The following is a 24,439-nucleotide window of genomic DNA, read 5'->3' as shown; positions in this document are numbered from 1 at the left end:
ACAGCTGGAAGAGCATTTTGCAGCTAATTAGGTTAATTGGCAACAGGTCAGTAACATGACTGGGTATAAAAGAAGCATTTTACAGAGGCAGAGTCTCTCAGAAGTATAGATGAGCAGTGCTCAGAAACTATCCCACCATCTACAGTCCAACATGTCATTAAAGGTTTCAGAGAATCTGGAGGAAACAAGAGACAAACCAAGGGTCAATATTGGATGTTCATGATCTTCAGGCGCTTCAGGGGCGACTGCATTAATAACAGGCATGATTCTGCACTGGAAATCACAGCATGAGCTCAGGAACACTTCCAGAAATCATTGTCTGCCAACAGTTGGCCGTGACATCCACAAATGACAGTTAAGGCTGTATCATGCAAAGACGAAGCCATATGTGAACATGACCCAGGCAGAGAGAGGCTAGAAGCCTTTTGTTGCCTCATTCCAACTTTTTTAAGTTGTGTTGTTGCCATCAAATTCAAAATTAGCTAATGTTTTTAATGAAATGGTCAAATGTCTTAGTTTCAACATCTGATATGTTGGGGGGGGGGGTTGAAATGTGACTACAGTATGGGTTTATGAGATTTGACAATCATTGCATTCTGTTTTGATTTACACTTTACACAGTGTCCCAGCTTTTTTGGAATTGGGGTTGTATGTCAGAAATATGCATGTATGTATTCAGGGCTGGGGTCAGCTGTTAAAATATTATAGTGTATTTTACATTGTTCATACTGTTACGCAGTATTGCCCACTCTCTGTGTTTCACCAGCTTTATATCCTCTTTAACCCTTAGAAAACTCTCCCAAACAAGACTACAAATACTTCCAAAATGACTGAAGAAGGGATCTTGGACCATAATGGAAAAAATACGAGGAAAGTACCTCCAGTAAACAGCGTCCTCTGTGTGGTTTATATCAGTGTGTGGCTGCAGGACTGACAGGCGGGCGTGTTACAGCTCTGGCAGCGTTTCATTAATCATAAACGCCCTGAGCATCGTAAGTCGTGGCTTCTTGGCCACTAATGAGAGGGTGGGACCTGCCCACAGTGCAACACTGTCCAAAACCTCTGACACACTTCTTTGTGGTTGTGCTAATTTGCAGACAATGCCACAACTGTACAGACAAGGTGTAAATTTGTGCACATGCAGAGGACAGAGGGCAGACTGAGTCAGACTAATGAAAGAGTTGGCATGTACAAAAACATGTGGGAGGAGGGAGGAAACCTTTCCATGAGGCTGATTAGGTTGTTTAATAAGTTTTTATTCATTAAAGTAAAACCACATCATTTATGACACCTTTAAATTCACCAGACATAAACAAGAAGACAAATAAGAAAAAACAAGTGTGCAAAATCTCATTGTCCCCATCCAGTTCTTTACTCCCCCTTCATGATTCACCTCTGATCTTCCTCTGTGTTCCCACCTGCTCGATCACTCTGCTCAGCTGCAGGTGAACCCTTTGCAGCTCTGTCGCTATAGCAACCAAGGCCTTTTCCATAGTGACCATGTCGAATGCTGAAATCACCTCCTGCTCTTTGAGTCCGGATGGGAACGACTTCATACCCAAGCCAAACGCTGTACCCAAACCTCCAGGTCTCTGCGTGGGTTGGTGTCCCACTCTGCCGTCTGTCGCTCCCGATGGCCTGGCTCTGAGGCCGCTAACTTCCTCCAGACGCTTCAGCCGAGTGTTCCCTTCATGGTTACTGTGCAGGAGCTGCTGCAAAGTGGTGTTCAGCCTCCTCTCCCGCTCCTCTTCCTCTTCCTGCAGTTCTACAAAGCCTCTTTGCAGCCTGGTACTCGCCTGCTCCACCTGCGCCCTGCATGCTGACTCCAGGCTGGATGGACACTGATGGGACGTCCCTTTAACCAGTTTATCCACCTGGGTCCTGACTGAGTGCATTCCTCCACAGCACTGCTCCAGAGAGTCCAGGAGCATATTCTGCCTCATGTGGGAGTCCTCCAGGGCGATGAAGAGTTTGTCCCAGCGGGAGAAATCTGCAGCCTGGCATGGAGGGGCTGGAGTTTCTCCTGTTGAAAAAAGCCAAGACACATCAGTTATAGGCCTCCAGTTTCATATCAAATACAGAAGATGTTTGTATTACAATAGATTAGAAATAATTAGCACATTTGTAACATTTGAAAATGTATTCACCCCCTCCCTGATTTCTTGGGTTTTTGCACATTTGTCACGCTTAATCCAAGTGAATACAAAATGCAGTTTTTAAACAATAATTTCATTTATTATAGGAAAAACCCCGAAACCTAAATGGCTCTTCATAAAAATGTAACAGCCCCCCCCCCCAAAAAAAATTCCTGAGCTAACTGTGATTAACCACCTTATGACATGTATCATGTATCAGTCTGGAAAGGGTTACAAAATCATTTCTGAGGCTTTGGGACTCCAGAAAACCATGCTTGAAAGCTATTGCCCACAAATGGAGAAAATTTGGAACAGTGGTGAACCTTCCCAGGATTGGCTGGCCTACCAAAATGACTCCAAGAAGGTCCTAAAAGAACCCAAAACAACATCTAAAGACCTTTAGGCCTCACTTGACTAAGTTAAGGTCAAGTGAGAGCCATTTCTCACAAATGGAGAAAATTTGGAACAGTGGTGAATCTTCCCCGGAGTGGCCAGCCTATTAAAATGACTCCAAGAGCAAATGAACGACTCATCCAGGAGGTCAGAAAAGAACCCACAACAACATCTGAAGACCTGCAGGCCTCACTTGACTCACATAAGGTCAGTGTGAATGATTCAACATTAAGAAAGAGACTGGGAAAAAATGGCATCCATGGGAGAGTTCCAACGCCAAAACCACTGCTGACCAAAAGGAATCCAAAAGCTTGTTGAATGTCAAGTCATGACCTCAAGCTCAAGATGGGTTTTGCAGTGGGACAATAATCCAAAACCCACCAGCAAGTCCACCTCTGAATGGCTAAAAAAAAAAAAAAAAAATCAAAATGAAGGTTTTGGAGTGGCTGACTTTTTCACATAGGGCCAGGTAGGTCTGGATGCTTTTTTGTCTTAATAAATGAAATCATCATTTAAAAACTGCACTCTGTATTTAGGGTTATCTTTGTGTAGTAATGAAATTTGTTCTGTTTGATGGTCTTAAATATTTAAGTGTCAAATAAAAGAAAAAAGAAATAAGGAAGGGGACAAATACTTTTTTTTACAGTACTGTAATTGTGCTCTGATGAAGGGACTCACAAACTCTGTAATGTCCACTTTTGTCCCACCCAGCAAGTCAAATGATGGCAGCAAGAGCAAGGACACTATGTAAGTTCTCAGGCAGGAGCCTTTCTTCACCAGTGTTTCTTAAAATGCGTCCTTTAACACTTGAAGAGGGTAGAACAGAGAGTTACAGCCTCTGACAGCCTACACCCTCTGTGCTCGCTCTTATACCCATGTGTCTACTTTCTTTCATTTACTCATTCTAACACGTGAGGCTTTCAGCCCAAACAGCATCACAACTTCCAGCAAGCTGCAGGTAGTGACAATGCTGGAACTACCTACCCTACCTTCTGGACCCTGATGGCTCCTACTAAGAAACAAAAGACAAAAATGTGTGGTGCCAACATTTCACATCAGAAAAAAGGAAAACTGGCTGTTAAAAGGAGAAAAACAACATTCTTATAAAGGACACCAAGGTAAGCTCAGAGTGATTGTAATTTCCTGTTCTCTGATTTGGCTTACAAAAGGTGATATTCCACATAGATATAGAGCAATAAAGACAAATGTGTGTGCCCTTTGCTATTGGCAGTTCTGAGCTGAGTTTCCCCTGACTGAAGAAATGATGTGTACCTGAAAAAGATGTTATAGTTTTAAGAGACTAATTGAAATATTAAGGGACAGAAATATTATAGAAAAATATAGCTGCAAAACAAAACTGTAAGAGAATAAAAACATCACAATAAGTATGTTTTTAAAGTAGAAACTGCAGATGTGCAGGCTTACTGGTGGATAAGTTATAGTGCAGTTTTCTGAAGAATATAGCACGCACAGTGTGTAGTTGTAAACAGAAGAGATAAAACTGGTTTGCGATGTAACGTATAAAACCAGTTTAAACATGCACTGGCACACATCTGTGACCTACTGAAGCTTTATAACCCACTTTTGGGTTTTTGCCCAGTAGAGAAACAGTGCTTTTAGGTTAATGTTGCTATTATTCTATATGTTATTATCTTGCAACTTAATGTGTGCAGCACTTGGAGTTCAGGACAAATTTCCCAAAGGGGAATATAAAGTGAATCATATCGTATCATCATCATCATCAACCTTCATAAAAATCTTGAGGATCATTGAGGATTCCCTCTTTTACAACGATATCGAGTCACAGAATAATAAATAAATAAATAGAAATAAAACTGCTAGTAATAAGGTGTGTTTTATGTCATGAGATATGAATGTAAAAGCTATTAATCTTAAGTCAACCACAGACTTCAGGTCAGGACCCAACCAGTCCTTAAAAGAGACTCACTGACTAGAGATGGACAGGCCTGCCCACAGATTTATCTGACAAACCCAGAGAACGGGCCGTCCCCAGTTGTGATTCATTGATGATATCAGTGTTTTTGTGCTGGATCAGTAGCATTGATGCTAGCGTCCTGGCTAATAGTTTGGGGTAAGGTAACAATTTGGAACTGAAAAGTGTGTCAAGCTTGGATCTGATGTTGTAATTATTAATTTTTGCAGCTTTTTAACCTATTTTAACCCATTTTCAGCCCATTCTTGCAAACTTTGTTTGCCACTATTCATTGATTTTATACACATTTTACCCAATTTGGCTCCTTCACCAACTTTTGCAATTTTATAAACCCCCTCCACTGATTTTTCTGCTGTTTCATCCACTTTTGATCCATTTTTGTTACTTCCTACCAATTTTTTGGCCTCTGTTAACCCTGTTTCCCTCTTAAAACCCATTTTTGCCTCTTTTAACCAATTTTTGCCCGTTATAATCCTATTTCACCCCCTTCTGCTCATGTTGGGGATTTAAGTAATTCTGACACTTTCCCATGACTTTTTGGGCCCATTTTGCCTTTTTTTTAAAACCATTTTTTCCACTTTAAACCTATTTTAATTCTGTTTTAAGTAAAGGGGTTGACATTTTTAAGAAGGCTTTATAAAAAATAAATACAATTTTGCTTTGATAACAGTGCTTGTTTCTTAGGTTAAAAAAAAAAAAAAGAATATCACAGCTTAAATTTGCAATGGATCAAGGCTTTCCAGACCTCAACGGGCCCCCCATTTGGCTGAGCCCCAGAAAGCTCTTCTCTTTATCTCCCTTACGAGCTGCCTTAAATATGGAAGTGCAAAATTGCTGACTGCTTTCTCTGTTTTAAAAAATATTCGTCCAGTCAGAATGCAGAATTTTTTTATGGTGTTTTCGTCATCGTTAAAAATACAAACTCATCTTTCTTCTATGTAGATTTAACCAGGTGTCATCTGCATAAAAAGTGTATCAGATTGCATTTAGAGAACATAAGTGGTTTGAGAATAGACCCTTGGGGTACACCTTTACTAATGAAGTTAGTTAATAATTCTGCACTGGTGAAATGTTAACTGTACACTTTGTTTTTTGAAAAGATTGAGGTGAAAGAAGTCCTGCTAATTAGACATCTGTTCACTAAAGCTGGAAACAAAATGGAAAAATGACTAACAAACAAAACTCACCCTCCTGAAGGTCCTGGGAGATCTCGTTGTCATAATTGTCAGCGTAGTTTCCTTCATACTCAACTTCATTCACACTCAGAGATGCATGCACAAAGCCAAGCACACACAGCGCACGCCAGATCCTGAACACATGCATGATGCAGCTCTGAATATCAACACATCAGAAGTGTTTGCAGCTCCCAGCTACTTTTCCTCAAAGTTCTGCACACTGAGCCGACTGCTGAGGGTGCTGAGTTTATAACCATGGAAGAAGGAGGGATGTCTAGGAGGGTGGGACGGCGGTGGGGGTGCTGTAGAGGTTGGGTGAGTAATGCTTCAGTGGAGGTAGTATGTCAAGAGTCAAAGTGAGTGGGAAATTGGGGCATTATGGGGAGAGAGAGTTACAGGGGCACAGGGAAAGTGGGGATGACAAGAAGTGGAGAGAAGGAGGAGGGAAACAGGAAAGAATGCAAAAGTCTGTTTGTTTCTGTTAGAGGAAAGGAGTTTCTCTGAACAAAAGCAGGTCACATTGAAGAATTAATGCTCCTCTGCTTTTGTCAAAGCCTTAAAATGCTGATTCACTCTGATGTTCACAGAAGGGAGCAAACTTGAGATTGTTGTTCTTGGCTTTTTTTCGGTTAAAGACATCCTAAAGGCTTAATATTTGAAATAAACTATTAGTGCTGATACACTATATAGACAAAAGTATTCAGCCACACCTGTTAATTATTGAATTCAGATGTTTTAATCAGGTCAAAGGTGTATAAAATCAAGCTCCTAGCCATGCAGTCCTCATCTGCAAACATTTATGATTCTAAATGCTCCAGCATACCAGGACATTTTTGAAAATGCTATGCTTCCAACTTTGTGGCAACAGTTTCTATTCCAACATGACTGTGCCCAAGAAGACATGGTTTAATGTGGAGGAACTTGAATGGCCCACACAGAGCCCTGACCTCAACCCCATTGAGCAACTTTGGGATGATCTCGAACAGAGATTGTGAGCCAGGCCTTCTCATCCAACATCAGTTCCTGACCTCATGAATGCTCTAGAGAATGAATGGGCACAAATTCCCACAGAAACACTCCAATATCTTGTGGAAAGCCTTCCAAGAAGAGCAGAGGCTGTTATAGCTGCAAAAAGGAGCAGCTCCATATTAAAGCACATCTATTTGAGTACAATGTTATGACAGTCCATTTTTTGGCTACATTTTACCAGTTTGACCCATTATTATTATTCTACTTATTTCTTGGCCTCTGCCAACACAATTCTCCTACTTAAAACCCATTCTTGCCTCTATTAACAAACTTTTTGCCCCTTATAATCATATTTCTCCACCTTTTTTGTTCATGTTGGGGGATGAAGTCATGTCACTTTTCCAGGGGTTTTTCTACCCATTTTGCCTCTGTTAACTCTTTTATTGCAACTTTTAACCCATTTTTATTCTGTTTTAAGAAAAGGGGTTGACATTTTGAATAAGGCTGTTTACTATGGCATAAATAAATAAATAAAACAATGCCTTTATGCTTGTAATGACAACCACTGGCTTCTGATTTTGCAAAAATGTATGCAAGTTTCTCTAAATGAGACACTGCATCACATTTTTAAGAAATGTAAATACATTTTGCTTTATTTTTGCCATTTTCAGCCAATTTTGGTAAATCTTATATGCCAGTTTTCTTCTGTTTTGCACACTTTTACCCAATTTGCCACCATTTACCAATTTTGCCACTTTTCAACCCCTTTCCACTACTTTTTTTGCTTCATTTACCACTTTTGACCCATTTTTGTTACTCCCCACCTGTTTCTTGGCCTCTGTTGACCCTTCTCTCCTACTTAAAACCCTTCCTTGCCTTTATAATCCAATTTTTCTGCCCCTTATAATCATATTTCCCCACCTTTTCTACTCATGTTTTTTCCATGACTTTCTCTATCCATTTTGCCACTTTTAACCTATTTTTACTCTGTTGACATTCTGAAGAACGCTATTTACTATGGCATAAATGAATAAAGAAATAAAACAAGGCCTTTGTGCTTGTAATGGAATCACAGGCCTCTGATTTTGCAAAAATTTGTGTAAAATTCTTTAAATGAGAAATTGCATTGTATTTCTGAGAATATTTAAGTACATTCTCTTTCTGCATTGCAAATTAGGCCTTAGGATTTGCTTGTAATATCTTAAAATGATATGTTTATCTAGAATCTAGAAGTAAATATGGCTATTACTAAGTGAAACAAGATATTTTGGACCAAGAATCTTTAAAAAATATTCTCACTAACTTGAGTCTTTGCAGTGTAAGGTTCAGTTTTATTCCCTGGAGGATGGCATATGAAATGCAGTCAAGGCTCCATCATTCTGCCTGACCAAAATTGGATTAAGTGGAAACAGAAATCAAAATAGAGAGAGAAGGAGACCATGAAAGTATTGTTGGAATAAAATACTACACTATATCCACATATACCTAAAGACTGGCAATGTGTGTATGGTATAGGCTGTTTTTTTTTCTTCTTTAAAATGCTTTAGTATTTACTGATTCTCAAGAAGGGGCCTGATACATATATGGGGGGTTTATTTCTAAAATCCCCTATGGGCATTTTACACTCTTTACTGATGCATCAAGGTCATTCTCTGCTTTGGGCATCAAAACCAAATCCCTTGACCTCAGGATGTTGAATCTGGGTCATCTGTAACGCCCCTAATATGTTTGTTTTTAGCACTTGGAGCTGATTTTGTTTCTTGGGGATGCTGAATTTAGGCTGCAGCAGTGACCGCATTCTAGTGATCTTGTCAGTTAGATATTGAGGAAAAGAGACCAGTTATCAGACTGTTAGAAAGACCAAATGGCCTCATTCTTACAGACGAAGTGCTCTGGTCAACAGGTGTCAGCAGCAGAAGTAGGACATGTAAAGGTCAAAGGAAAAGCCTTGACCTTTTTTTCTCTATAGATCTGCAGACTGGGTCTCCTCTGCAGGTGTGAGCTGGTAAATATGATGATTCTCTCTGTTTGGAAGGCTGTAATCGCTGCAGTGGGACTAATTGGTGTGACGGCTGGCAGGTTTATTTCAGTAAAAGAGGGAACCTGCGGAGGAAGAGACATGGGAGAGGTGGAAACAGGAGCTGACAGTTTGTGAGGAGAGGTGCAGAGGTGCGACTTTTCTTTTCCTGTTTGCCGAAAAAACCTGACACACTTTGGAGGTAAGTTCATTTCTTTCCAGTTTGCATGAATAATTCTGCTAGGTAAAGCAATAACTTGACATAAAATTCAGTGTAAATGCACGGTAGACACAGTGGGTACTCTCATCTTGTTCTCATTTGTGCCATTTTTCTATATATGTGGTCATGTGACTTCATGAAAAAAGGGGCTACATTTACCAGCAGCCACCAGACTCTGCTCACCACCCCCACCTGCACACCACACCTACAGTTAAGCTGTCACACTAAACTCTCCCAGCTGGCAGTGAGGGGGAGGGATGATGAGACATGACAGATTGGCAGAAAAAAAAAACTGAGAGAGAAGGATGGAAAGCAAGAATGAAAGTTGGAGTAGATGGGAGAGAATCAGACAAGGACAGATCCTTTCGTCTAGTTTTTCAGGATGGAGCAGGAAGATGAGGGAAAATGGGACAAAGGGTGTTGTCAGCAGAACTTAAAAACAGACGTCTCAAAACAGGAACAGGACTTTCCACAAGAACAAACCACACACTAACATTAACGCTGCAGAATCAGCCAACACAGGCAGTTTTTATGAGAACAGGGTGTATCCTTTTTATCCCCTTGATGTAGGAAGAGAGAAGGTGGATACCATGGATATATGACTGAAATACAGTAAATAATAAAGACATGGTTAGAATGTATGAATAAGAAGGTCTAGTGCTGTTACAGAATAGTCAATGATTGTCAAAATTTATACATATATTATTTATATATTAGACAAAGGTAACCTGAGTAAATACAAGCAGTGATTGTGGTCTTGGAACTCTCCCATGATGCCATTGTTGCCCAGTCTCTTTCTTATCATAAACACCGACCTTAACTAAGTCAAGTGAGGCCTGCAGGTCTTTAGGTGTCATTCTGGGATCTTCTGTGACCTCCTGGATGAGTCTTGGAGAAATTTGGTAGGCCAGCCACTCCTGGGAAGGTTCAACACTGTTCCAAGTTTTCTCATTTTGAGGATAACGGCTCTCACTGTGGTTGGCTGAGTCCCAAAGTCTTAGAAATGGGAAGGTTTCAGTGAAGGTTCAACACTGTTCCAAGTTTTCTCAATTTGTGGATAATGGCTCTCACCAATGTTGGCTGGAGACCCAAAGCCTCAGAAATGGGAAGGTATACCACTGTTCCAAGTTTTCCCCATTTGTGGATAATGGCTGTCCTGATCCAACGGGTCTGGCAGTAATCAGGCCTGGGCGTGGCTAGTGAAGGTGAACTCAGCTTTCCAAAAAATGTGGTTAATCACAGTTAATTCATGATTTAACAAGGGGGAGATGACTTTTTCACATAGGCCTTTGTAGACTGGGATGGCTTTTTTCCCCCTTTATAATTAAAAAATTTGAAAACAGCATTTTGTATTTACCCGTTTATCTTGTCTAATATTAAAATTTAGATCTAAATATAGGGTTTTAGACTGAGCTTTAAATAAAAATAAATTGGCCTTACTTGGCTGATGTGGTTTCTATGGCTATGGTAGACTCTTCACTCTCTGAAGAAGGTAATAGTATTTACCTATCTGTACCCATATACTGCAAATCAGCAGACATGGATTTATAAACCAAGTACAGATTTAGACATGGTTCCTCTTTCTCAGTTAACACTCCCATCCTGTTGAATACAGGCTGGTATCAAACTGTACAATAGGCCACAACTATTTTATCTACCCTTTTCAGGCACAGGACATGAAGGAGCCAAAGTAATTGAATTTCCCCTAATCTGCCTTTGTAACTAACTCACAGCCAGACCTACAGAATAGTATTTCAGCTTCCTGCTTCACACAGCCGGAACAGAATCAGAGCTCCTATCTCTGCTGATGGACATGACGCATGCAGGAAATTGTCAGTGACGTTGTTAGGACTTGCTGTAATAAAGTGTTGAACAGGAACTCATGAGCAGTGAGAGACAGATTGAGGAGAGCTTTTTCTTGTTTGGCTGAGTCATAGGAACGCTACAGGAAAGGAGAACGCTATTTAATCCATCTTTAAGTGCTAGTTATGCCTCCTATGAGGCCCCCTCTTAAATGTAAAGACGATATAGTGGAGTAATAGAAATCTTTATGGTGTTAGTGGACAAGGGGCCTCCTGGCTGAACTTAGATCAATATCACATAACCTGAGTTTAATCAATCTGATCTGTTTGTGGAGCGCCAGCCAAGAAAGACAGCAGAAGTGGGAGCAAAATACAAGAGGATCACACACAACTTATGGTGCTTTTAAGTATATTCGCCTCCTTGGATGTTTTACTCCTTTATTGATTTTATGAATCAATCATGGTCAGTTTTACCAAATTATGTCAATCAAACAAAAATACCAGGCAAAATACATGATTGCATAAATATGCACCCCTTGTAGTTGACAGACCTAATTCAACAGAGGTTAAGCCAGTTGGTGCTGGTTAATCAGTATTCCTGGCTACCATTACACCATGAAGACAAAAGAACACTCCAAGCAACTCAGAGAAAAGGCTATTGAAAGTGTGTCATCAGATTGACACAAAAAAATTCAAGGCACTAAACATCCCTCAGATTTAGTTACATCCATCAAGAAATAAAAAGATTATGTCACATATGGACTGTGTGCAAGTCCTGAGGTTGTAGCAAATGTCATACACTACCAGATCTCATTATCCTGTTTATAAAAACAATGATACAGCACTCAGTGACATAAGCCAAGCTTAACTGCTAGCTTCAGCATCAGCACCTCTGAATGATATGACAGATTCTTGTATTCTTAATGATTATACGTATTAGATTAGGTCATTAGGATTGGCTGGGGTTAGAAAGTACACTCTGCACAAAGCCGATTTTAATGAGGAACTTTAAGAAACAGGAGTACAAGAATGAACACTTGACATCACTGTTTTCATATTTATTTCCACATTTTCACATGAAAAAAAAAATAAAAAGCCCAACTTTGAGCTGACATCAGCTCAATCTACAGTCTTTAACAAGTATAAAACTGGCAGCAGCTACAATTGAAGTGTTTCTATCCATACGGGCACACTTCTTTACATTTTGGGACAGAAGTGTGGAGCGTAGAGCTGTTGGGTGATTACATCAGTAGGGTTAGTGCTACATTAATGCTTGTTTCCATCAAGGGGTCCCCAGAGTAGACCCACACCACAGTAGAGCAGGGCTGCCCTAACAGAGAAAATGAACAACATCTGGACATGGAAACTTCTATCCATTTCATCTAGTGGGGGCTTTGAGGGGGTAAAGGGCTAAGAGTGAGTTTGTGATTTGACTAAGCACAGGGGGAAACACCCAGAGAACATATGAGGCAACAGTTTTTGCCATGCTATAGCATAAAGACTCTCTTTAGCTTGGTGTTTTTTGTCACCTCACGGGGCTCCCAAACGCACGTAAGTGACATGTTTCACATGGAAAAATGACCTCAACTTCAAGCGGGGGCAGAGTCCCGTACGTAAACATACACATAATTCTTTTTTGAGGTGTTACAGGTCTGGGTGAGCTGTAAACACTGGGAAGTGGCAGATGAGGACACACAAACATGGAACTACGCTCTCACAACAACAAATATACACAAGTAGAGTAGACTTGGCACAGAGCTTCATTAGCTTCATTTAGCTAAAAAAAAAAAAAAAGAATTAACAACCGTCAGCCAGGCCTCATCTCCCAGCCAGAAGCTTGGAAATCTTACTGTCTGCATTAAATCCATTACAACAAGGTGACTGATAATGAAAACAGTCATCAATTATGCTAATTATTAATCATAACATGGCTAAAGGCTGTAGTGATTGTGGCACTAGATCACCTTTAGAAAAAAAAGCACTTTCACAAACACTTCACACATTTTCCTAGAGGTTTTCTCTCTATCTAAAAAAAGACGATTCTTCAATACGCAATGTCAGTTACAACTGGTTTAAACCAGCCAAAGATCCTTCCAGCTGACACATTTTACTGACTGGATAATCATGACTCCTGGACATCCTCTCCATTAACGGCAGGCAGGTGGTTTGAGGGTTCACTGGTTGTTTCAGGCTCAGTAGCCATGCCATTGGTTCCCAAGGTCTCAACAGCATTATCATTGGTTGCCATGGTCTCACTCTCTACTGCATTTGCTATCTGAGGCTCATTTGAGCTATCGCTGATCTCAGAAGGGGGGGAAACCTCCGTTAAGCTCAGGTCACCAGCCCCAGCTGTTGCTCCATTGGTCTGATCTGATGGTAGACTCTGTGAGATTGGTGTACAGGCGTGATCAGATGCTTGGTTGGAGGCTGCACACTGGCTTGTGTCCTGGCCGTTAGCAGCGAAGGTGTTGTTGTTATTGTTCCTGTTTGTTTGATTAGTCGGCTGTGTGGTTACAAAGGAGCCTGACATTGTTTCCTCGGGTCTGGGTGGTGGATTTACTGTCCATGAGTCCTGGTCAAAGTCTGGAATTTGGTGCACTTCTACAGGAATCGGGTTGACGTGATTTAACCCGGTGGGCTCATTAGCTACATGGTTGCTTGTTGATGGATGATTGCCTTCGGTAGTAATTTCTGACTGCCAGTTATTGGAGCAGAGGACAGCTGGAATGCTGCAAAAGAAAGAAACTCATAACTAAGCCATTTATATGAAAAATTAATAAACTTTGAAAGCTGTGCTCTGCAGTTTTGTGATTTACGAGGGACCTGGGATGTCCTGGCTGCAACGACTACTACTCTGTGGCAAAATACTGTGAATTTTGCTAGTGGGGCTACAGGAGCTGCATTTTGTCAGTGCAGTGTCAAAACCAAAAGCTTCAAATTTTAACTCATATGATGCATTTAGAATAATACTCAGGTAGCAATATGGATGTGTGCAAGCAATTTGTTGGTACCTAAACATGATTCAACCTTAAATGCATGGAAAACATTTTGACCAATATAAAAAGAAGAACAGCAAAAACAGCAAAAAATGAGGAAGGAAACACTTAAAAGCCAGAGCTTTTTTTAAAACTGACTTGGCCATTACAAAAAAGGCTTTTTAAGAATTTGCTTCCTCATTTTTTATATTTTATGCGTGGAGTGCCTGATTTCCTCTTTCTAAGAGTAGGTTGTCTGAGTCTAAAAATGGGGCCATCTCAGCTTACACTTAGTGATACACTGTGGTTTTGTTTCTAGAAACAGAGAAATGGTCCTTTAAAACTCAGAACCCTTAAACCATATTGATTTGGTCCTTGTTGGAGATGGGTCTAGCTGCAGACCGCAGATCTCAGACAGCCCCTCTTGCAGACCACTACCGTGGGACACGGACTCTGTCAGTACAGAAGTGACATGAATTGCGGATAAAACTTATGTCCACTTTATTTCTAAATTAAACTTAATTTATAAACAAAGTCTGGCAGTTAAATTTGTGAATTAACCACACTGCAAACACGACAGACTGGAGAACATTTCATAAATAAAACAGAAAAAAGGTCATAGGTCTAATCAAGGATATAATTATGTATGGACCTGTTTAAGAAGTAGCTAGGTGAACAGTAGCTCACTTTAGCTTCAGTAGCTTTAGCTACTTCGTTAGAATTTGCTAACACTGACGTAGCTACTCTAGCTATGAAGTTAATGTTACTTAATGTTACTACCTAAGTCAATGTAGCAACATTTGCTTTAGTAGCGCATGATTTAACAAATAAAGCTAATGCTAGCATAGCTAAATTACCTACATAGCTTATGTAGCTTTTTTAGACTTAGCTATGTAGCTATTTTACATGAATTAAATGTGGGTTTATAAGATTTACAAACCTGTATAGATGTACAGTCTTCTACTACATTAGTCATGTAGCTTACATAGCTAATGTAGCTTGTTAGCTTGTTAGCTTTAGCCTTGGCTACTTTAGCTTACAACATTTTGTAATTAGGAGTTGTAGTTCACGTTTTTGAGTTAACTTCTTGTAGCCTAACCCTTACCTTTACCTTCAACCAAACTAAGGATATATGACATTGTTTTTGTTCCTACATTCGATATGCCAATATTTACAAATTATTTTTAGCTGATACTAATATCAAAAGTCAAATGTAGTTCAGACCTAAATCTTAATTCATTAAAACAGACAATTTAAAGTTTAAAGATGAACAAATTGACACATTTCAGTCCTTAAAACACACTTTCAATTGTAAGGAATGATGATGATGATGAACAAAAAAAAAAAAAGACTTCAGCTGACGTAGGCCTGTTGGTCCAGCCTAAAACTCAACTTATTTGTTGTATGGCAGATATTTACAGCTGATATAGACAGGTTTTTATAACCAAAATATTGGTTGTAAATATCAGCAGAAATGTCTATATCTGCTGATACCGATATGCCAATCATATCATGCATCCCTAACCCTAACTAGAAGTTTGATCTGATTTTATTTTGAAAGTTTAGCATGTATTTCTGTCCTGACAAAGGCAGCGTCTCACAGTAGTGTTCTGTAAGAGGGGGCGTCTGAGAGCTGCAGTCAGCAGCCAGACTGTCTTGCCCTGTTGTGATTTAAACAGTTGTTGTGTCCTGTTACAAATGTGTTGGATTGAAGATTACACTGCATAATTTAAGATGTACATTTATATTTTTTCAGAGTAAAGCTGTATGCTGTAGCTTTGTAGTGTTGTGTGAGAAAACTTTGGAGTAAACTTTATTCTCAGTTTGTAAAGACATATGAACTAAAGGGAGGCCACTGGGGGACTTCAATGCCTTAATTCAGTTTTACAGGATAAGTTATTTAAAGGTAATAAAACACTGACAGACCTGGCCAGCTGTTTCTGAAGCTCCTGAGCATACTGGTTGCATTGGTCAAAATAACAGGCCTGACCCTCCACAAAGTCAGTAAGGCTCCTCATATGATTGGTCTGGGGGGGGGGGGGGGACATCAAACAGATTAAAAAAGATTTTACTATGCAAATAAATTACAATCGTATTAATAAACTCTGCACCCTTAACTCATACTCTTTGCTGTTTTAAGAGTATTCGTTTAATCCAGAAATATTATACTATAATATCATACTGCAGCCGTTCCAAAAAATCTTTAAAAAAAAAATAAAGAAAAAGTAGTCATACATGTCCAAGGGAAAAAAGCCTTCAAGTTAGAATTCTAGACCATAAAAATCCTAAAAAATAGCCACATATAAAGTAAAATTTGATTAGGCTATCTGCAAGCATGATACAAGGCAAATAGCATCCAGTATGCTTTCCTTCCTGGTAAGATTACAATCTTTGAGAATATCAGAGGTTTATTTTTTGTAACTATTAAACTAAATCTAAAATATTAAGAGTATTGTTTCTCATAAATGTACACCTTATTGATCTACAACATTTGGAGTTGTTTTTATTGAAATTGACAACTCTCTATTATTTTTTTCATGGCCCTAGTGCTGATGTAACAAACACTTTCCAAACTTAGAAACAAAATTGATCCACATTTTTTGTATTTCTACGTATGAGCATGAGTGCTTTTTCTGCACATACGTGAGTGTTGCTGATTCCCTCCACAACTCGTCTCGTAATTTCAGACTGTCGATCGAAGAGACTCTGACAAATCCTCAGCTCCATCTCTGCCTACACACAAACACAGGCACACACATCATCTTTTATAGTCTAATAATGCCATGCTTATTTTCTGAAAATTCCTCATTAGCAAAAACTTAATCCTTTAACAGCTTAAGTCTAAATAAGCTTGACAGAAGAAAGAAAATAATTACTCCGGGTTGCCGCAGCATACAGGATTGTATAACTGCTGGCTGTGTTAAAATAGTCTCCCTCTTTTACAGCATGATGAATATTTATATAAGCTCTGTGTGCGTGTAGAGATATGCTTACCTGAGAGATTTCCTGAGCCCACATCTGATTGGATAAGAGAGACAAAAAATTACTTATATGACCAAATAGTGGTTAAAGCTGTGCCTGTCAATGTTCATGACCTTTCAGTGTCACTGACCTTTAGCCATTTCACACGCAGGAAGCTGAACATGTAGGAGACATGAGCCACGTAGTCATCGTCCTGTGGGTTTGCATTCAGGTTCTGATGGAAGGGAGCAGGAGATTGGGAATATTTACATTAACTAAATGATAGTACAAAGAGATTTTAGTGTGTTTAATATAGATATGATGAATGTAATGGAGGAAATTTTTATATATTAAAAAGCTATCATGTTTCTTAGACATGAAGATCAAGAAATGTAACTTACTCTGGCCTCTCGGTCAGCTTCATGAGCTTTCCTCAGTCTGGTATGAGCAATGTCCAAGTCCAAACGCTTATTCACCAACATCCTACGCTCTGTCTATGAACAATTTCACACTCAATGAAAATCACATTACATATACAAGCAAACTGAGGGAAAACTGTGCGATGAGGGAGATTAGAAAAGACATTATTGAGAATATGATATCCAAACACATAACCATAAAAGGTATCTATTTGTCAGAGATACAAGCAGTAAATTGAATTTACTCCTGTTACTTTCACTGAATAGCTTTTTGAGTAATTTTACTTTTACCTAAGTACATTTTGGTGGATGTTTTGTACTTTGCTACAGTCTGCATAGCATCTGCAACTGAGCTCAGTAGTTGAGACCCCCCCCCCGGTAATGTGTAGCATCCTCTCTCAGTGTGGCCCCACAGGACATTTCTCAGCTGTGCAGAAATTCCCTTCTCAAATTTGCAAACCTCCACTGCTTGCTTCTCATTTTGAATTGAAGAGTCTTTTCAAGAAAGTGCACTCCACAAGGTACATTTATTAAAATCTACCGCTTTCATGTTAAAGATGGATTTCACATCATGCTCAGACATGACTTTAGTATGACATCACAGGGTTGCTTTGGGGGAGAAGGGGATTGCAACCTCTGAAAATGCATTTAAATGCATTATCTCTTTCAATTTTGCGATACCAGGATACAATAATCTTACAGTGAAAGGTAGAAATAAACACTGTGATATGGCATTCAGGCCATATCACCCAGTTCTTCAAATTAATGACTTTTTTTAAACTTAGCAATTTATAGACCAGTAATTTTCTTTAAATCAGGCACGTTTTAAACCAAGTTGTACTTTTTTTTAGTACAATATTTGCATATTCTCTCCATCCTGGTATTAGTGATTTGTCTTTTACCTGTATGGCTTTGTATTCCCCATCAGAGAAACTCTTCAGAGGGTTGAGATAGTGGATGTTGGTGCTCTGGACAAACTGTCGCTCTGCTTCCCCAAGTTGCTTCTGAGTCTCCCCACATTTGAGCAGTGCTGTTCCTGAACACGTAAAAACATAACTACAGCTGTATGAAACAAATCTGCATTTATGAGATGAACATGTTCCACATGAATATGTACTTACCATACGGTGTGCTGGAACCTATCTCCAGTCCAGCCTGGATCATTAGATCTCCCAATACCTCATGTGCACGTGGCCGTGGTGGGACACTCCAATCCAGATGCTCGTACAGGCGGTCCTCAAACCGTGCTCCTGTTCACCAGGGAAAGACAGCTCATCTCACATACCAGGGCTTTCTCTTTTCACAGTGCACTGTCTATTTATTCTGACATTTTCTAGATATTTTAGGAGATGCTTTTAAGAATTACATGGACACATAAACAAACATTTAACTAGACACTGTTTGAGATTAATATAGGTGTCCTGCTGACCTGCTGCTAGAGAATACACTAATATTGCATTAGTTAAATACTGTATTCTCTAGTTTAAACATAGACATTTTGTAAAGTTACATGACACACAACAGTAGGCAGCTGCTTGCAAACTGCTTCTCCTCCCTCTAAGCCCTTCAGGTTCTTCTTAAGTAAGCAATAATTATTCCTCAGAGAGACTAATAGCTCTTGGTCATATATAAACAAGACACGATCTGCAAATATACCCTTGACGATGAATAAATGTATAAGATTATGATTTCTGGCAGCTAAACGCTCCCTTTACTTCATATTTTACAGTCCACTCATTCATTATTCTATTAGCTGAGGTAATTGAATATAACAAGCAAAAGAATAACCATCCCTTTTCTTCTGAATACAGCATAACAGTCCAGGCATGCAGAGCTGAAATACTGGGTCCCAGAGGAGAAATGCAAAGTCACTCAGTGGTAGACCATAATGGCCAGTGATAATGCATGTCTATAGTTATTTGTGGTTTGGTGCAGGCTAGAGGATGGTGATGGTGTGTTATCAGGACAACTGTACAGCCGATTATTATCTACATGCACAGAACAACATCCTGAATATGAACATATTTTTAGATTTGAAACCACCCAGACTACCTTTTGTTTTCATTACAAGTGTTGCGATACATTCATACTAATTGATGCAGCCGTGTGTAAGTCAGGTAGATATAAGGCAATGGTGATCTTAGTAGCTATTTTAAATCTAGTTTTTGTCTTTAGATTAGAATTACTTTTAGTTTACTGACATACCTTATATGAGAGAAATATCATGGATTTTGAATGTCCAACAGTCCAGCACTAACATTTCAGTCTCCTCTACAAAAAACAAACTTACTTTTCAGGGATTTTATCACCAAACATTTATGTTTAGCTAGTATTTGTCTAGTCTTCCTCATAGAAAAAAGTAGTCAAAAAACATTTGTAGCCATAGTTTTAGTCAACAAAATTAACACTTTGATGAGGAGGTTTGGTATATGCTCTAAGTCAAAGGTTCCCAACCTGGGGTCAGGCTACCAAAGAGTACCAAAGATCTTGGGCTTGGGGGCAAGACCCTGTCTGCTCTGACGTTGTCAAAACTAGATGTAGGCATATCCTTTTAAAAATAGATTTAGACATATAAGAAGGCATGTTAGAGTAAGCCTTAAAGGTAGAAAAATAAAGCAGATCTGTTCATTTTGGAGCAAAAATGATTTTTCAAAAATTGGGAAGGAAAAAAAACAGCATTTCTGAGAATGTAAATCATACATTTACAAGGAAATAAACTTTGAATTTCAGGGTTTAAAAAGCTGTAAATTTACTAAAAAAATATCAGAATTTCCATGTTTAAAAAGTCTTACACATTAGAAACCCTGTAAGTTCAAGTTTTTAAAATCATAGATTTACAAGAGTGTGACGTCAAAAATTTACAAGAAACCAAATTGAAAAAAGACGTTGGATTTACAACATTTGGATTTAATAATCTTGAAAATTCTGAGGTTTAGTCGATGTGCATTTAAACCTTTTAAAGTCATACAGTTCTATGTTTTTTCTCTTATTAACAACTTTTAAAACCTGAGAATTTCGAGTTTTTTTTACTTGAAAATTAACAGATCCTCTTTATTATTATTTTTGGACTGGCCCTAATTTTTGTAATAATGAAACATTATACATAGACCTTTTGGCAAGAACTAGTGATGTGTGGTTCCTGAATGAGCCAGTACAAAGTGTTGGCTCTTCTATGAGAAATATAAGATTTTTCTTCTAATTATATATTTTGTGTGTGTCCGTGTCTACCACAGGCACACCATGCGTTAGGCACACAACTTGATGGGGTAACATTGTTTTGCATCAGGTGTGTCATACAGCCCAGCCAGAGAGCAATACAACAATGTATTTTCAGAAGACAGAATATCTAAAAAAATAATTACATGGCATTGTAATGTATTAAAAAAAATAAGAATAATTGGAGTAAAATACCTGTCATATGTCATGACACTGCTAAATTTGGTAGGTCAAATGATGCCAAACTGGTATCCAAATGAAGAGCTGGCTATTCTTGGTGAGCAGAGCTAAATGACCCAGATCACTAAAAAGATCAGGAATTTCAACCACTGGTAAGAACAGGTGGGGTTTTCTCAATGAAAACAATTAAAATTGATGTTAATTTTTTCCAAGTGGACCCTAAGGGTCTTAGAGCTTTTCTTAGATGGGAGTATAGGGGGTCCTTTAGGAGGGAATGTAGGAACCACTGCTCTAGGTCAGTGCAGTGACCTCCTGTTGACATAGTGACTTCCATCAGTTCATAATCAATAAAAGTACGCATTTCTAAAATGAAAGGAAGGCAATTTAGTAAAGGGACTCTATATGAAATTCAAGACATTTAGAACCAGCACTCAACTTCCTTGAATGAGCACGAATAAATAAAATAAAAACACTGTAAGTCTCTTACCGGGGTTGGGCTGCAGTAAAACCTCAGTCTGGGAGATTATCTGGTCGGTCCAGGTCTTGGTGGCGTCAGCACGGGCCAAAAGCGCCTCCAGTCCGGGGTCCAACGGAGTCTTGTCTGCCTGGCCAAGACTCTCCCCTGTGTACTGAGGGGAACATTTAAATTACACGTCAATAAAGATTAAAGAGCGAAAATGCTATGCTAGCTTTGTCGCTTGTATTCTATTTACGTACATTACGTCAGTTATGGGAGTGATTCCGTTCTCTTAAGGGAGAAATTAATGTCTTAATTGACGTTTGGGACTATTAAGTAACAATTAACAGACACTAATAGGAATACATTTCCTAGTTAACAGCAGACAATATAATTAAACGTTAACTGAGGCACGTTTTCAGGGATCTCGAGGGTCTATTACCTGAACAGCACGGTTGATGAACTGTCCAGCATCTACAGCAAGCCGCGTGAAATCCATGATCCTCAAGGTCGCGCGCTGTCCTCGGTGGTCCAACAGGACGTCAACGGTCCAGGAGGACTGACGTTGGCTATAAAAAGCCCAGTGACCGGCAACAATTTCTAGCTAACGTCGCCATGACTTGATCCGCTAACTATCACTCTCCCTGTTAGCAAGATTACTGTTGGTAAACACCTACCAATACAGCACACAGACACGGAGGCGGCGCAAGTGCAGGCACCTGCGTGTGACGATTTATCCTCCGGCTATGATGAGAACTTCTTAGGACATGTTGGCTGTTTTACCCCGGGTTTAGAGGCTCTGTTCGGGTGTAACGGGCCACCAATGCCCCTTGGTTGTATTATGAGACCCGCTATCATTACCCCTCTCCCCGTAAGTTCTCTACTAGCTATCACACAGCCCCATGTCACTTAAGAATTTCAAATACAACAACAATTATCTATTTTAATCCTTACATTTTTAAGTATCTGTTGACTAAATGGAGTAGGGCGATTACAAAAAACCTCATACGATATCAAAATCACAAACTTCCGGCTCAGATTTTCGAAATAAAACCATAATCTCTCGTCGGTATGTCTACGCTCCTCCAATTTAGTCGTCATTTAGCTGTTAAATAATATTTTAAACTCAAGTACAGCTTTCTTTTTGGTCACGATTAATTACAATCGTCTGCAGCTTCTTTGTCAACCATAAAATGAAGAAAATGTACTAAGTCTACTAGGAAGCTCCAAGGCAGTTTTGAAGAAATAATCCTTGCATGCTGTGATAAAAGCCATCCATTGCATCCTGAAAAATGGCTGATATCCAGTGAGAGTTTGAAAAACTTCCTCGAAATAAAAAAAAAAATAGTGCTGATATTTAAATGATTTTATCCAAAAGCAAGCTGCAGGAGCAGCCAGGCATTGACAACAAGGAGAAAAGTAATGACAAAAAACACAGTGACCTTTTGAGTGTCTGTGCCCATCACTGCGCAGCAAAAATCTTCCTCAATTAAGAAATTCTGCTTCACTTCTTTACCCTTCTATGCCTGCTCAGTCTTCTTCGGTCTCTCCTTCTTTCCATAAGCAGCACTGGTGCACTGTGAAAAAGGTGAGCTGATTGGAGCGTTGAAGATGTGGAGAGGAGAGAAACACACACACAGAGGATTAAAACAATCTTACAGCTAAAGAGAGGCTAAGGAGGGTTAAGAGATTAAAAGACCCACTAATTCTAGCAGACACATTTACCTACAAATGCAAATCTGCTGAACACATCTTTTATTACAAAGAATGTAGAGAAATACAACAAATATTGTTTCCAGAAAACTGTAAACAATGCTGTAAGTGCTAGAACAATAAATGGCAACATAACATTTTATTTCAACATTCATTACTAAGATGCACTTTATGTGCAAAATACTTATTTGCATGTGATCCTGATACACATCAGAACATTTAAGGTTGTACTGTTGGTGCATTCTTTAGCAGAGCAGCTTCTACAGTAGTTACAGTCTCTTTTTTGTGTCTATCACAGGTAAGGCCCCCAGCCGAGGTACATCTGACAGAGAAGTTTGTCGTCAGTAGCTTCCTGTATGAGGTAGTGGACATGTCCCTCTATAGACAGAGGTAGACCCAGGACTTTGTTCCTGCTCTTTATTACTCCCTGCAGACGCTGCTCGATGTCACACACATGGGTTTTAGCCTAGAGGAGACAGATATGAAATGTTACCAAACTAATACAAGTAAGTGATGTTTAGAGAATACAGGGAAATCTAAAAAAAATGGATATCATGATTTATTCTGTGATTTAATTCAGCTCACAAAAATCCACTATTTCAAAATATAAGAATATCACAAAAAAAGATTTATAACATGAAATACATAAATAATGGCATCTATGCAACATGGTATGGAGCTGATCAGTCTGTGGCACTGCCGGGGTTTTATGAAGCTCAGGTTGCCCTAATAGCAGCCTTCACCTCCTCTGTATTGCTGAGTCTGATGCCTCATCTTCCTCTTGACATTTCCCCAGTGATTCTCTATGGGGTTCAGGTCAGACCAGTTGGCTGGCCAATCAAGTACAGTAATACCGAGGTCAGCAAACCAGTTTCTGGTAGTTTTGGCTTCACTGTGGGCAGGTGCCAAGTCCTGCTGGAAAAGGAAATCAGTATCTCCATAAAGCTTCTCAGCAGATGGAAGCATGAAGGTCCCTAAAGTCTCCTGGTAGACGGCTGACAGAGTTGACTCTGGACTTGATAAAGCAGAGTGGGCCAACAGCAGCAGATGACATGGCACCCCAAACCATCACTGACTGTGGAATTTCACACTGGATTCCAGTCTGATCTTCCTCCAGACTCTGGGACCTTGATTTCCACATGAAATTCAAAATTTACTTTTGTCTGAAAACAGGACTTTGGACCACTGAGCAATGGACCAGTTCTTTTTCTCCTTAGCCCAGGTGAGACACTTATGACCTCTGTGGCTCAGGATTGCCTTGAAATGAGGAACAAAACACTTGTAGCCCATTTCCCGTCTGCATGGTGGATCTTGATCCACTGACTCCAGCCTCAGTCTACTCCTTGTAAAGATTCAAGAACTTAGGGTAAGTTCTTGAATCTGCTGTATTTGACAATCCTCTGAAGGCTGAGCTCATCCTTGTTGCTTGTGCTCCTTTTCTTACCACACTTTCCCCTTTCAGTCAGCTTTCCATAATATGCTTTGATACAGCCTATCAACATCCTGCCCTTTCAGCAGTGACCTTCCGTGGCTTACCCTCCTTGTGAAGGGTGTCAATGATTTTCCTCTGGAAATTTGTCAAGTCAGCAGTCTTCCCTATGAGTGTGGTTGTGTGTACTGAACCAGAGTGAGAGAATGAAGGCTAAGGAAACTTTTGCAAATGGGACTTTTCCACAATATTCTAATGTTTTGAGATGATGGATTTTTTAAGTTTTGTAAGTTGTAAGCCGTAATCGTCAAGATTAAAACAAAAAAAGTCTGGAAATGTTTCACTTTGTATGTGATGAATCTGGACTAGAATATATAGAAATTTAACTTTCTAAAGAAAATATCTTTTTCAGGATATTCTTATT

General features: G+C 39.4%; 3 protein-coding genes across 3 annotated transcripts in view; all 3 read right to left on the bottom strand.

The window, feature by feature from the left end:
* Positions 1 to 1,364: 1,364 nt before the first annotated feature.
* LOC121526767 (pentraxin-related protein PTX3-like) lies at positions 1,365 to 5,843 on the bottom strand. Its single transcript, XM_041813494.1, has 2 exons — positions 5,670 to 5,843; positions 1,365 to 2,023 (listed from the first exon to the last, which is right to left on the bottom strand). Exons 1-2 carry the CDS (start codon positions 5,803 to 5,805, stop codon positions 1,383 to 1,385), a joined length of 777 nt encoding a protein of 258 aa, XP_041669428.1. The 5' UTR covers positions 5,806 to 5,843; the 3' UTR covers positions 1,365 to 1,382.
* Positions 5,844 to 11,717: 5,874 nt separating this feature from the next.
* LOC121526371 (endophilin-B1-like) lies at positions 11,718 to 21,754 on the bottom strand. Its single transcript, XM_041812938.1, has 10 exons — positions 21,316 to 21,754; positions 20,904 to 21,045; positions 18,142 to 18,270; positions 17,923 to 18,056; positions 17,003 to 17,095; positions 16,753 to 16,836; positions 16,635 to 16,658; positions 16,284 to 16,373; positions 15,567 to 15,667; positions 11,718 to 13,394 (listed from the first exon to the last, which is right to left on the bottom strand). Exons 1-10 carry the CDS (start codon positions 21,370 to 21,372, stop codon positions 12,788 to 12,790), a joined length of 1,461 nt encoding a protein of 486 aa, XP_041668872.1. The 5' UTR covers positions 21,373 to 21,754; the 3' UTR covers positions 11,718 to 12,787.
* Positions 21,755 to 22,618: 864 nt separating this feature from the next.
* atr (ATR serine/threonine kinase) overlaps positions 22,619 to 24,439 on the bottom strand; it is a 28,148-nt gene continuing 26,327 nt past the window's right edge. Inside the window, exon 48 of the mRNA XM_041812812.1 lies at positions 22,619 to 23,052. Within this exon, the coding sequence (XP_041668746.1) occupies positions 22,879 to 23,052 (174 nt within the window). The 3' untranslated portion in view covers positions 22,619 to 22,878. The remainder of the gene's footprint in view (positions 23,053 to 24,439) is intronic.

Source organism: Cheilinus undulatus, linkage group 18 (genome assembly GCF_018320785.1).
Source record: "Cheilinus undulatus linkage group 18, ASM1832078v1, whole genome shotgun sequence".
Taxonomy (NCBI): domain Eukaryota; kingdom Metazoa; phylum Chordata; class Actinopteri; order Labriformes; family Labridae; genus Cheilinus; species Cheilinus undulatus.
This window is presented reverse-complemented; position numbering and strand designations above follow the sequence as displayed.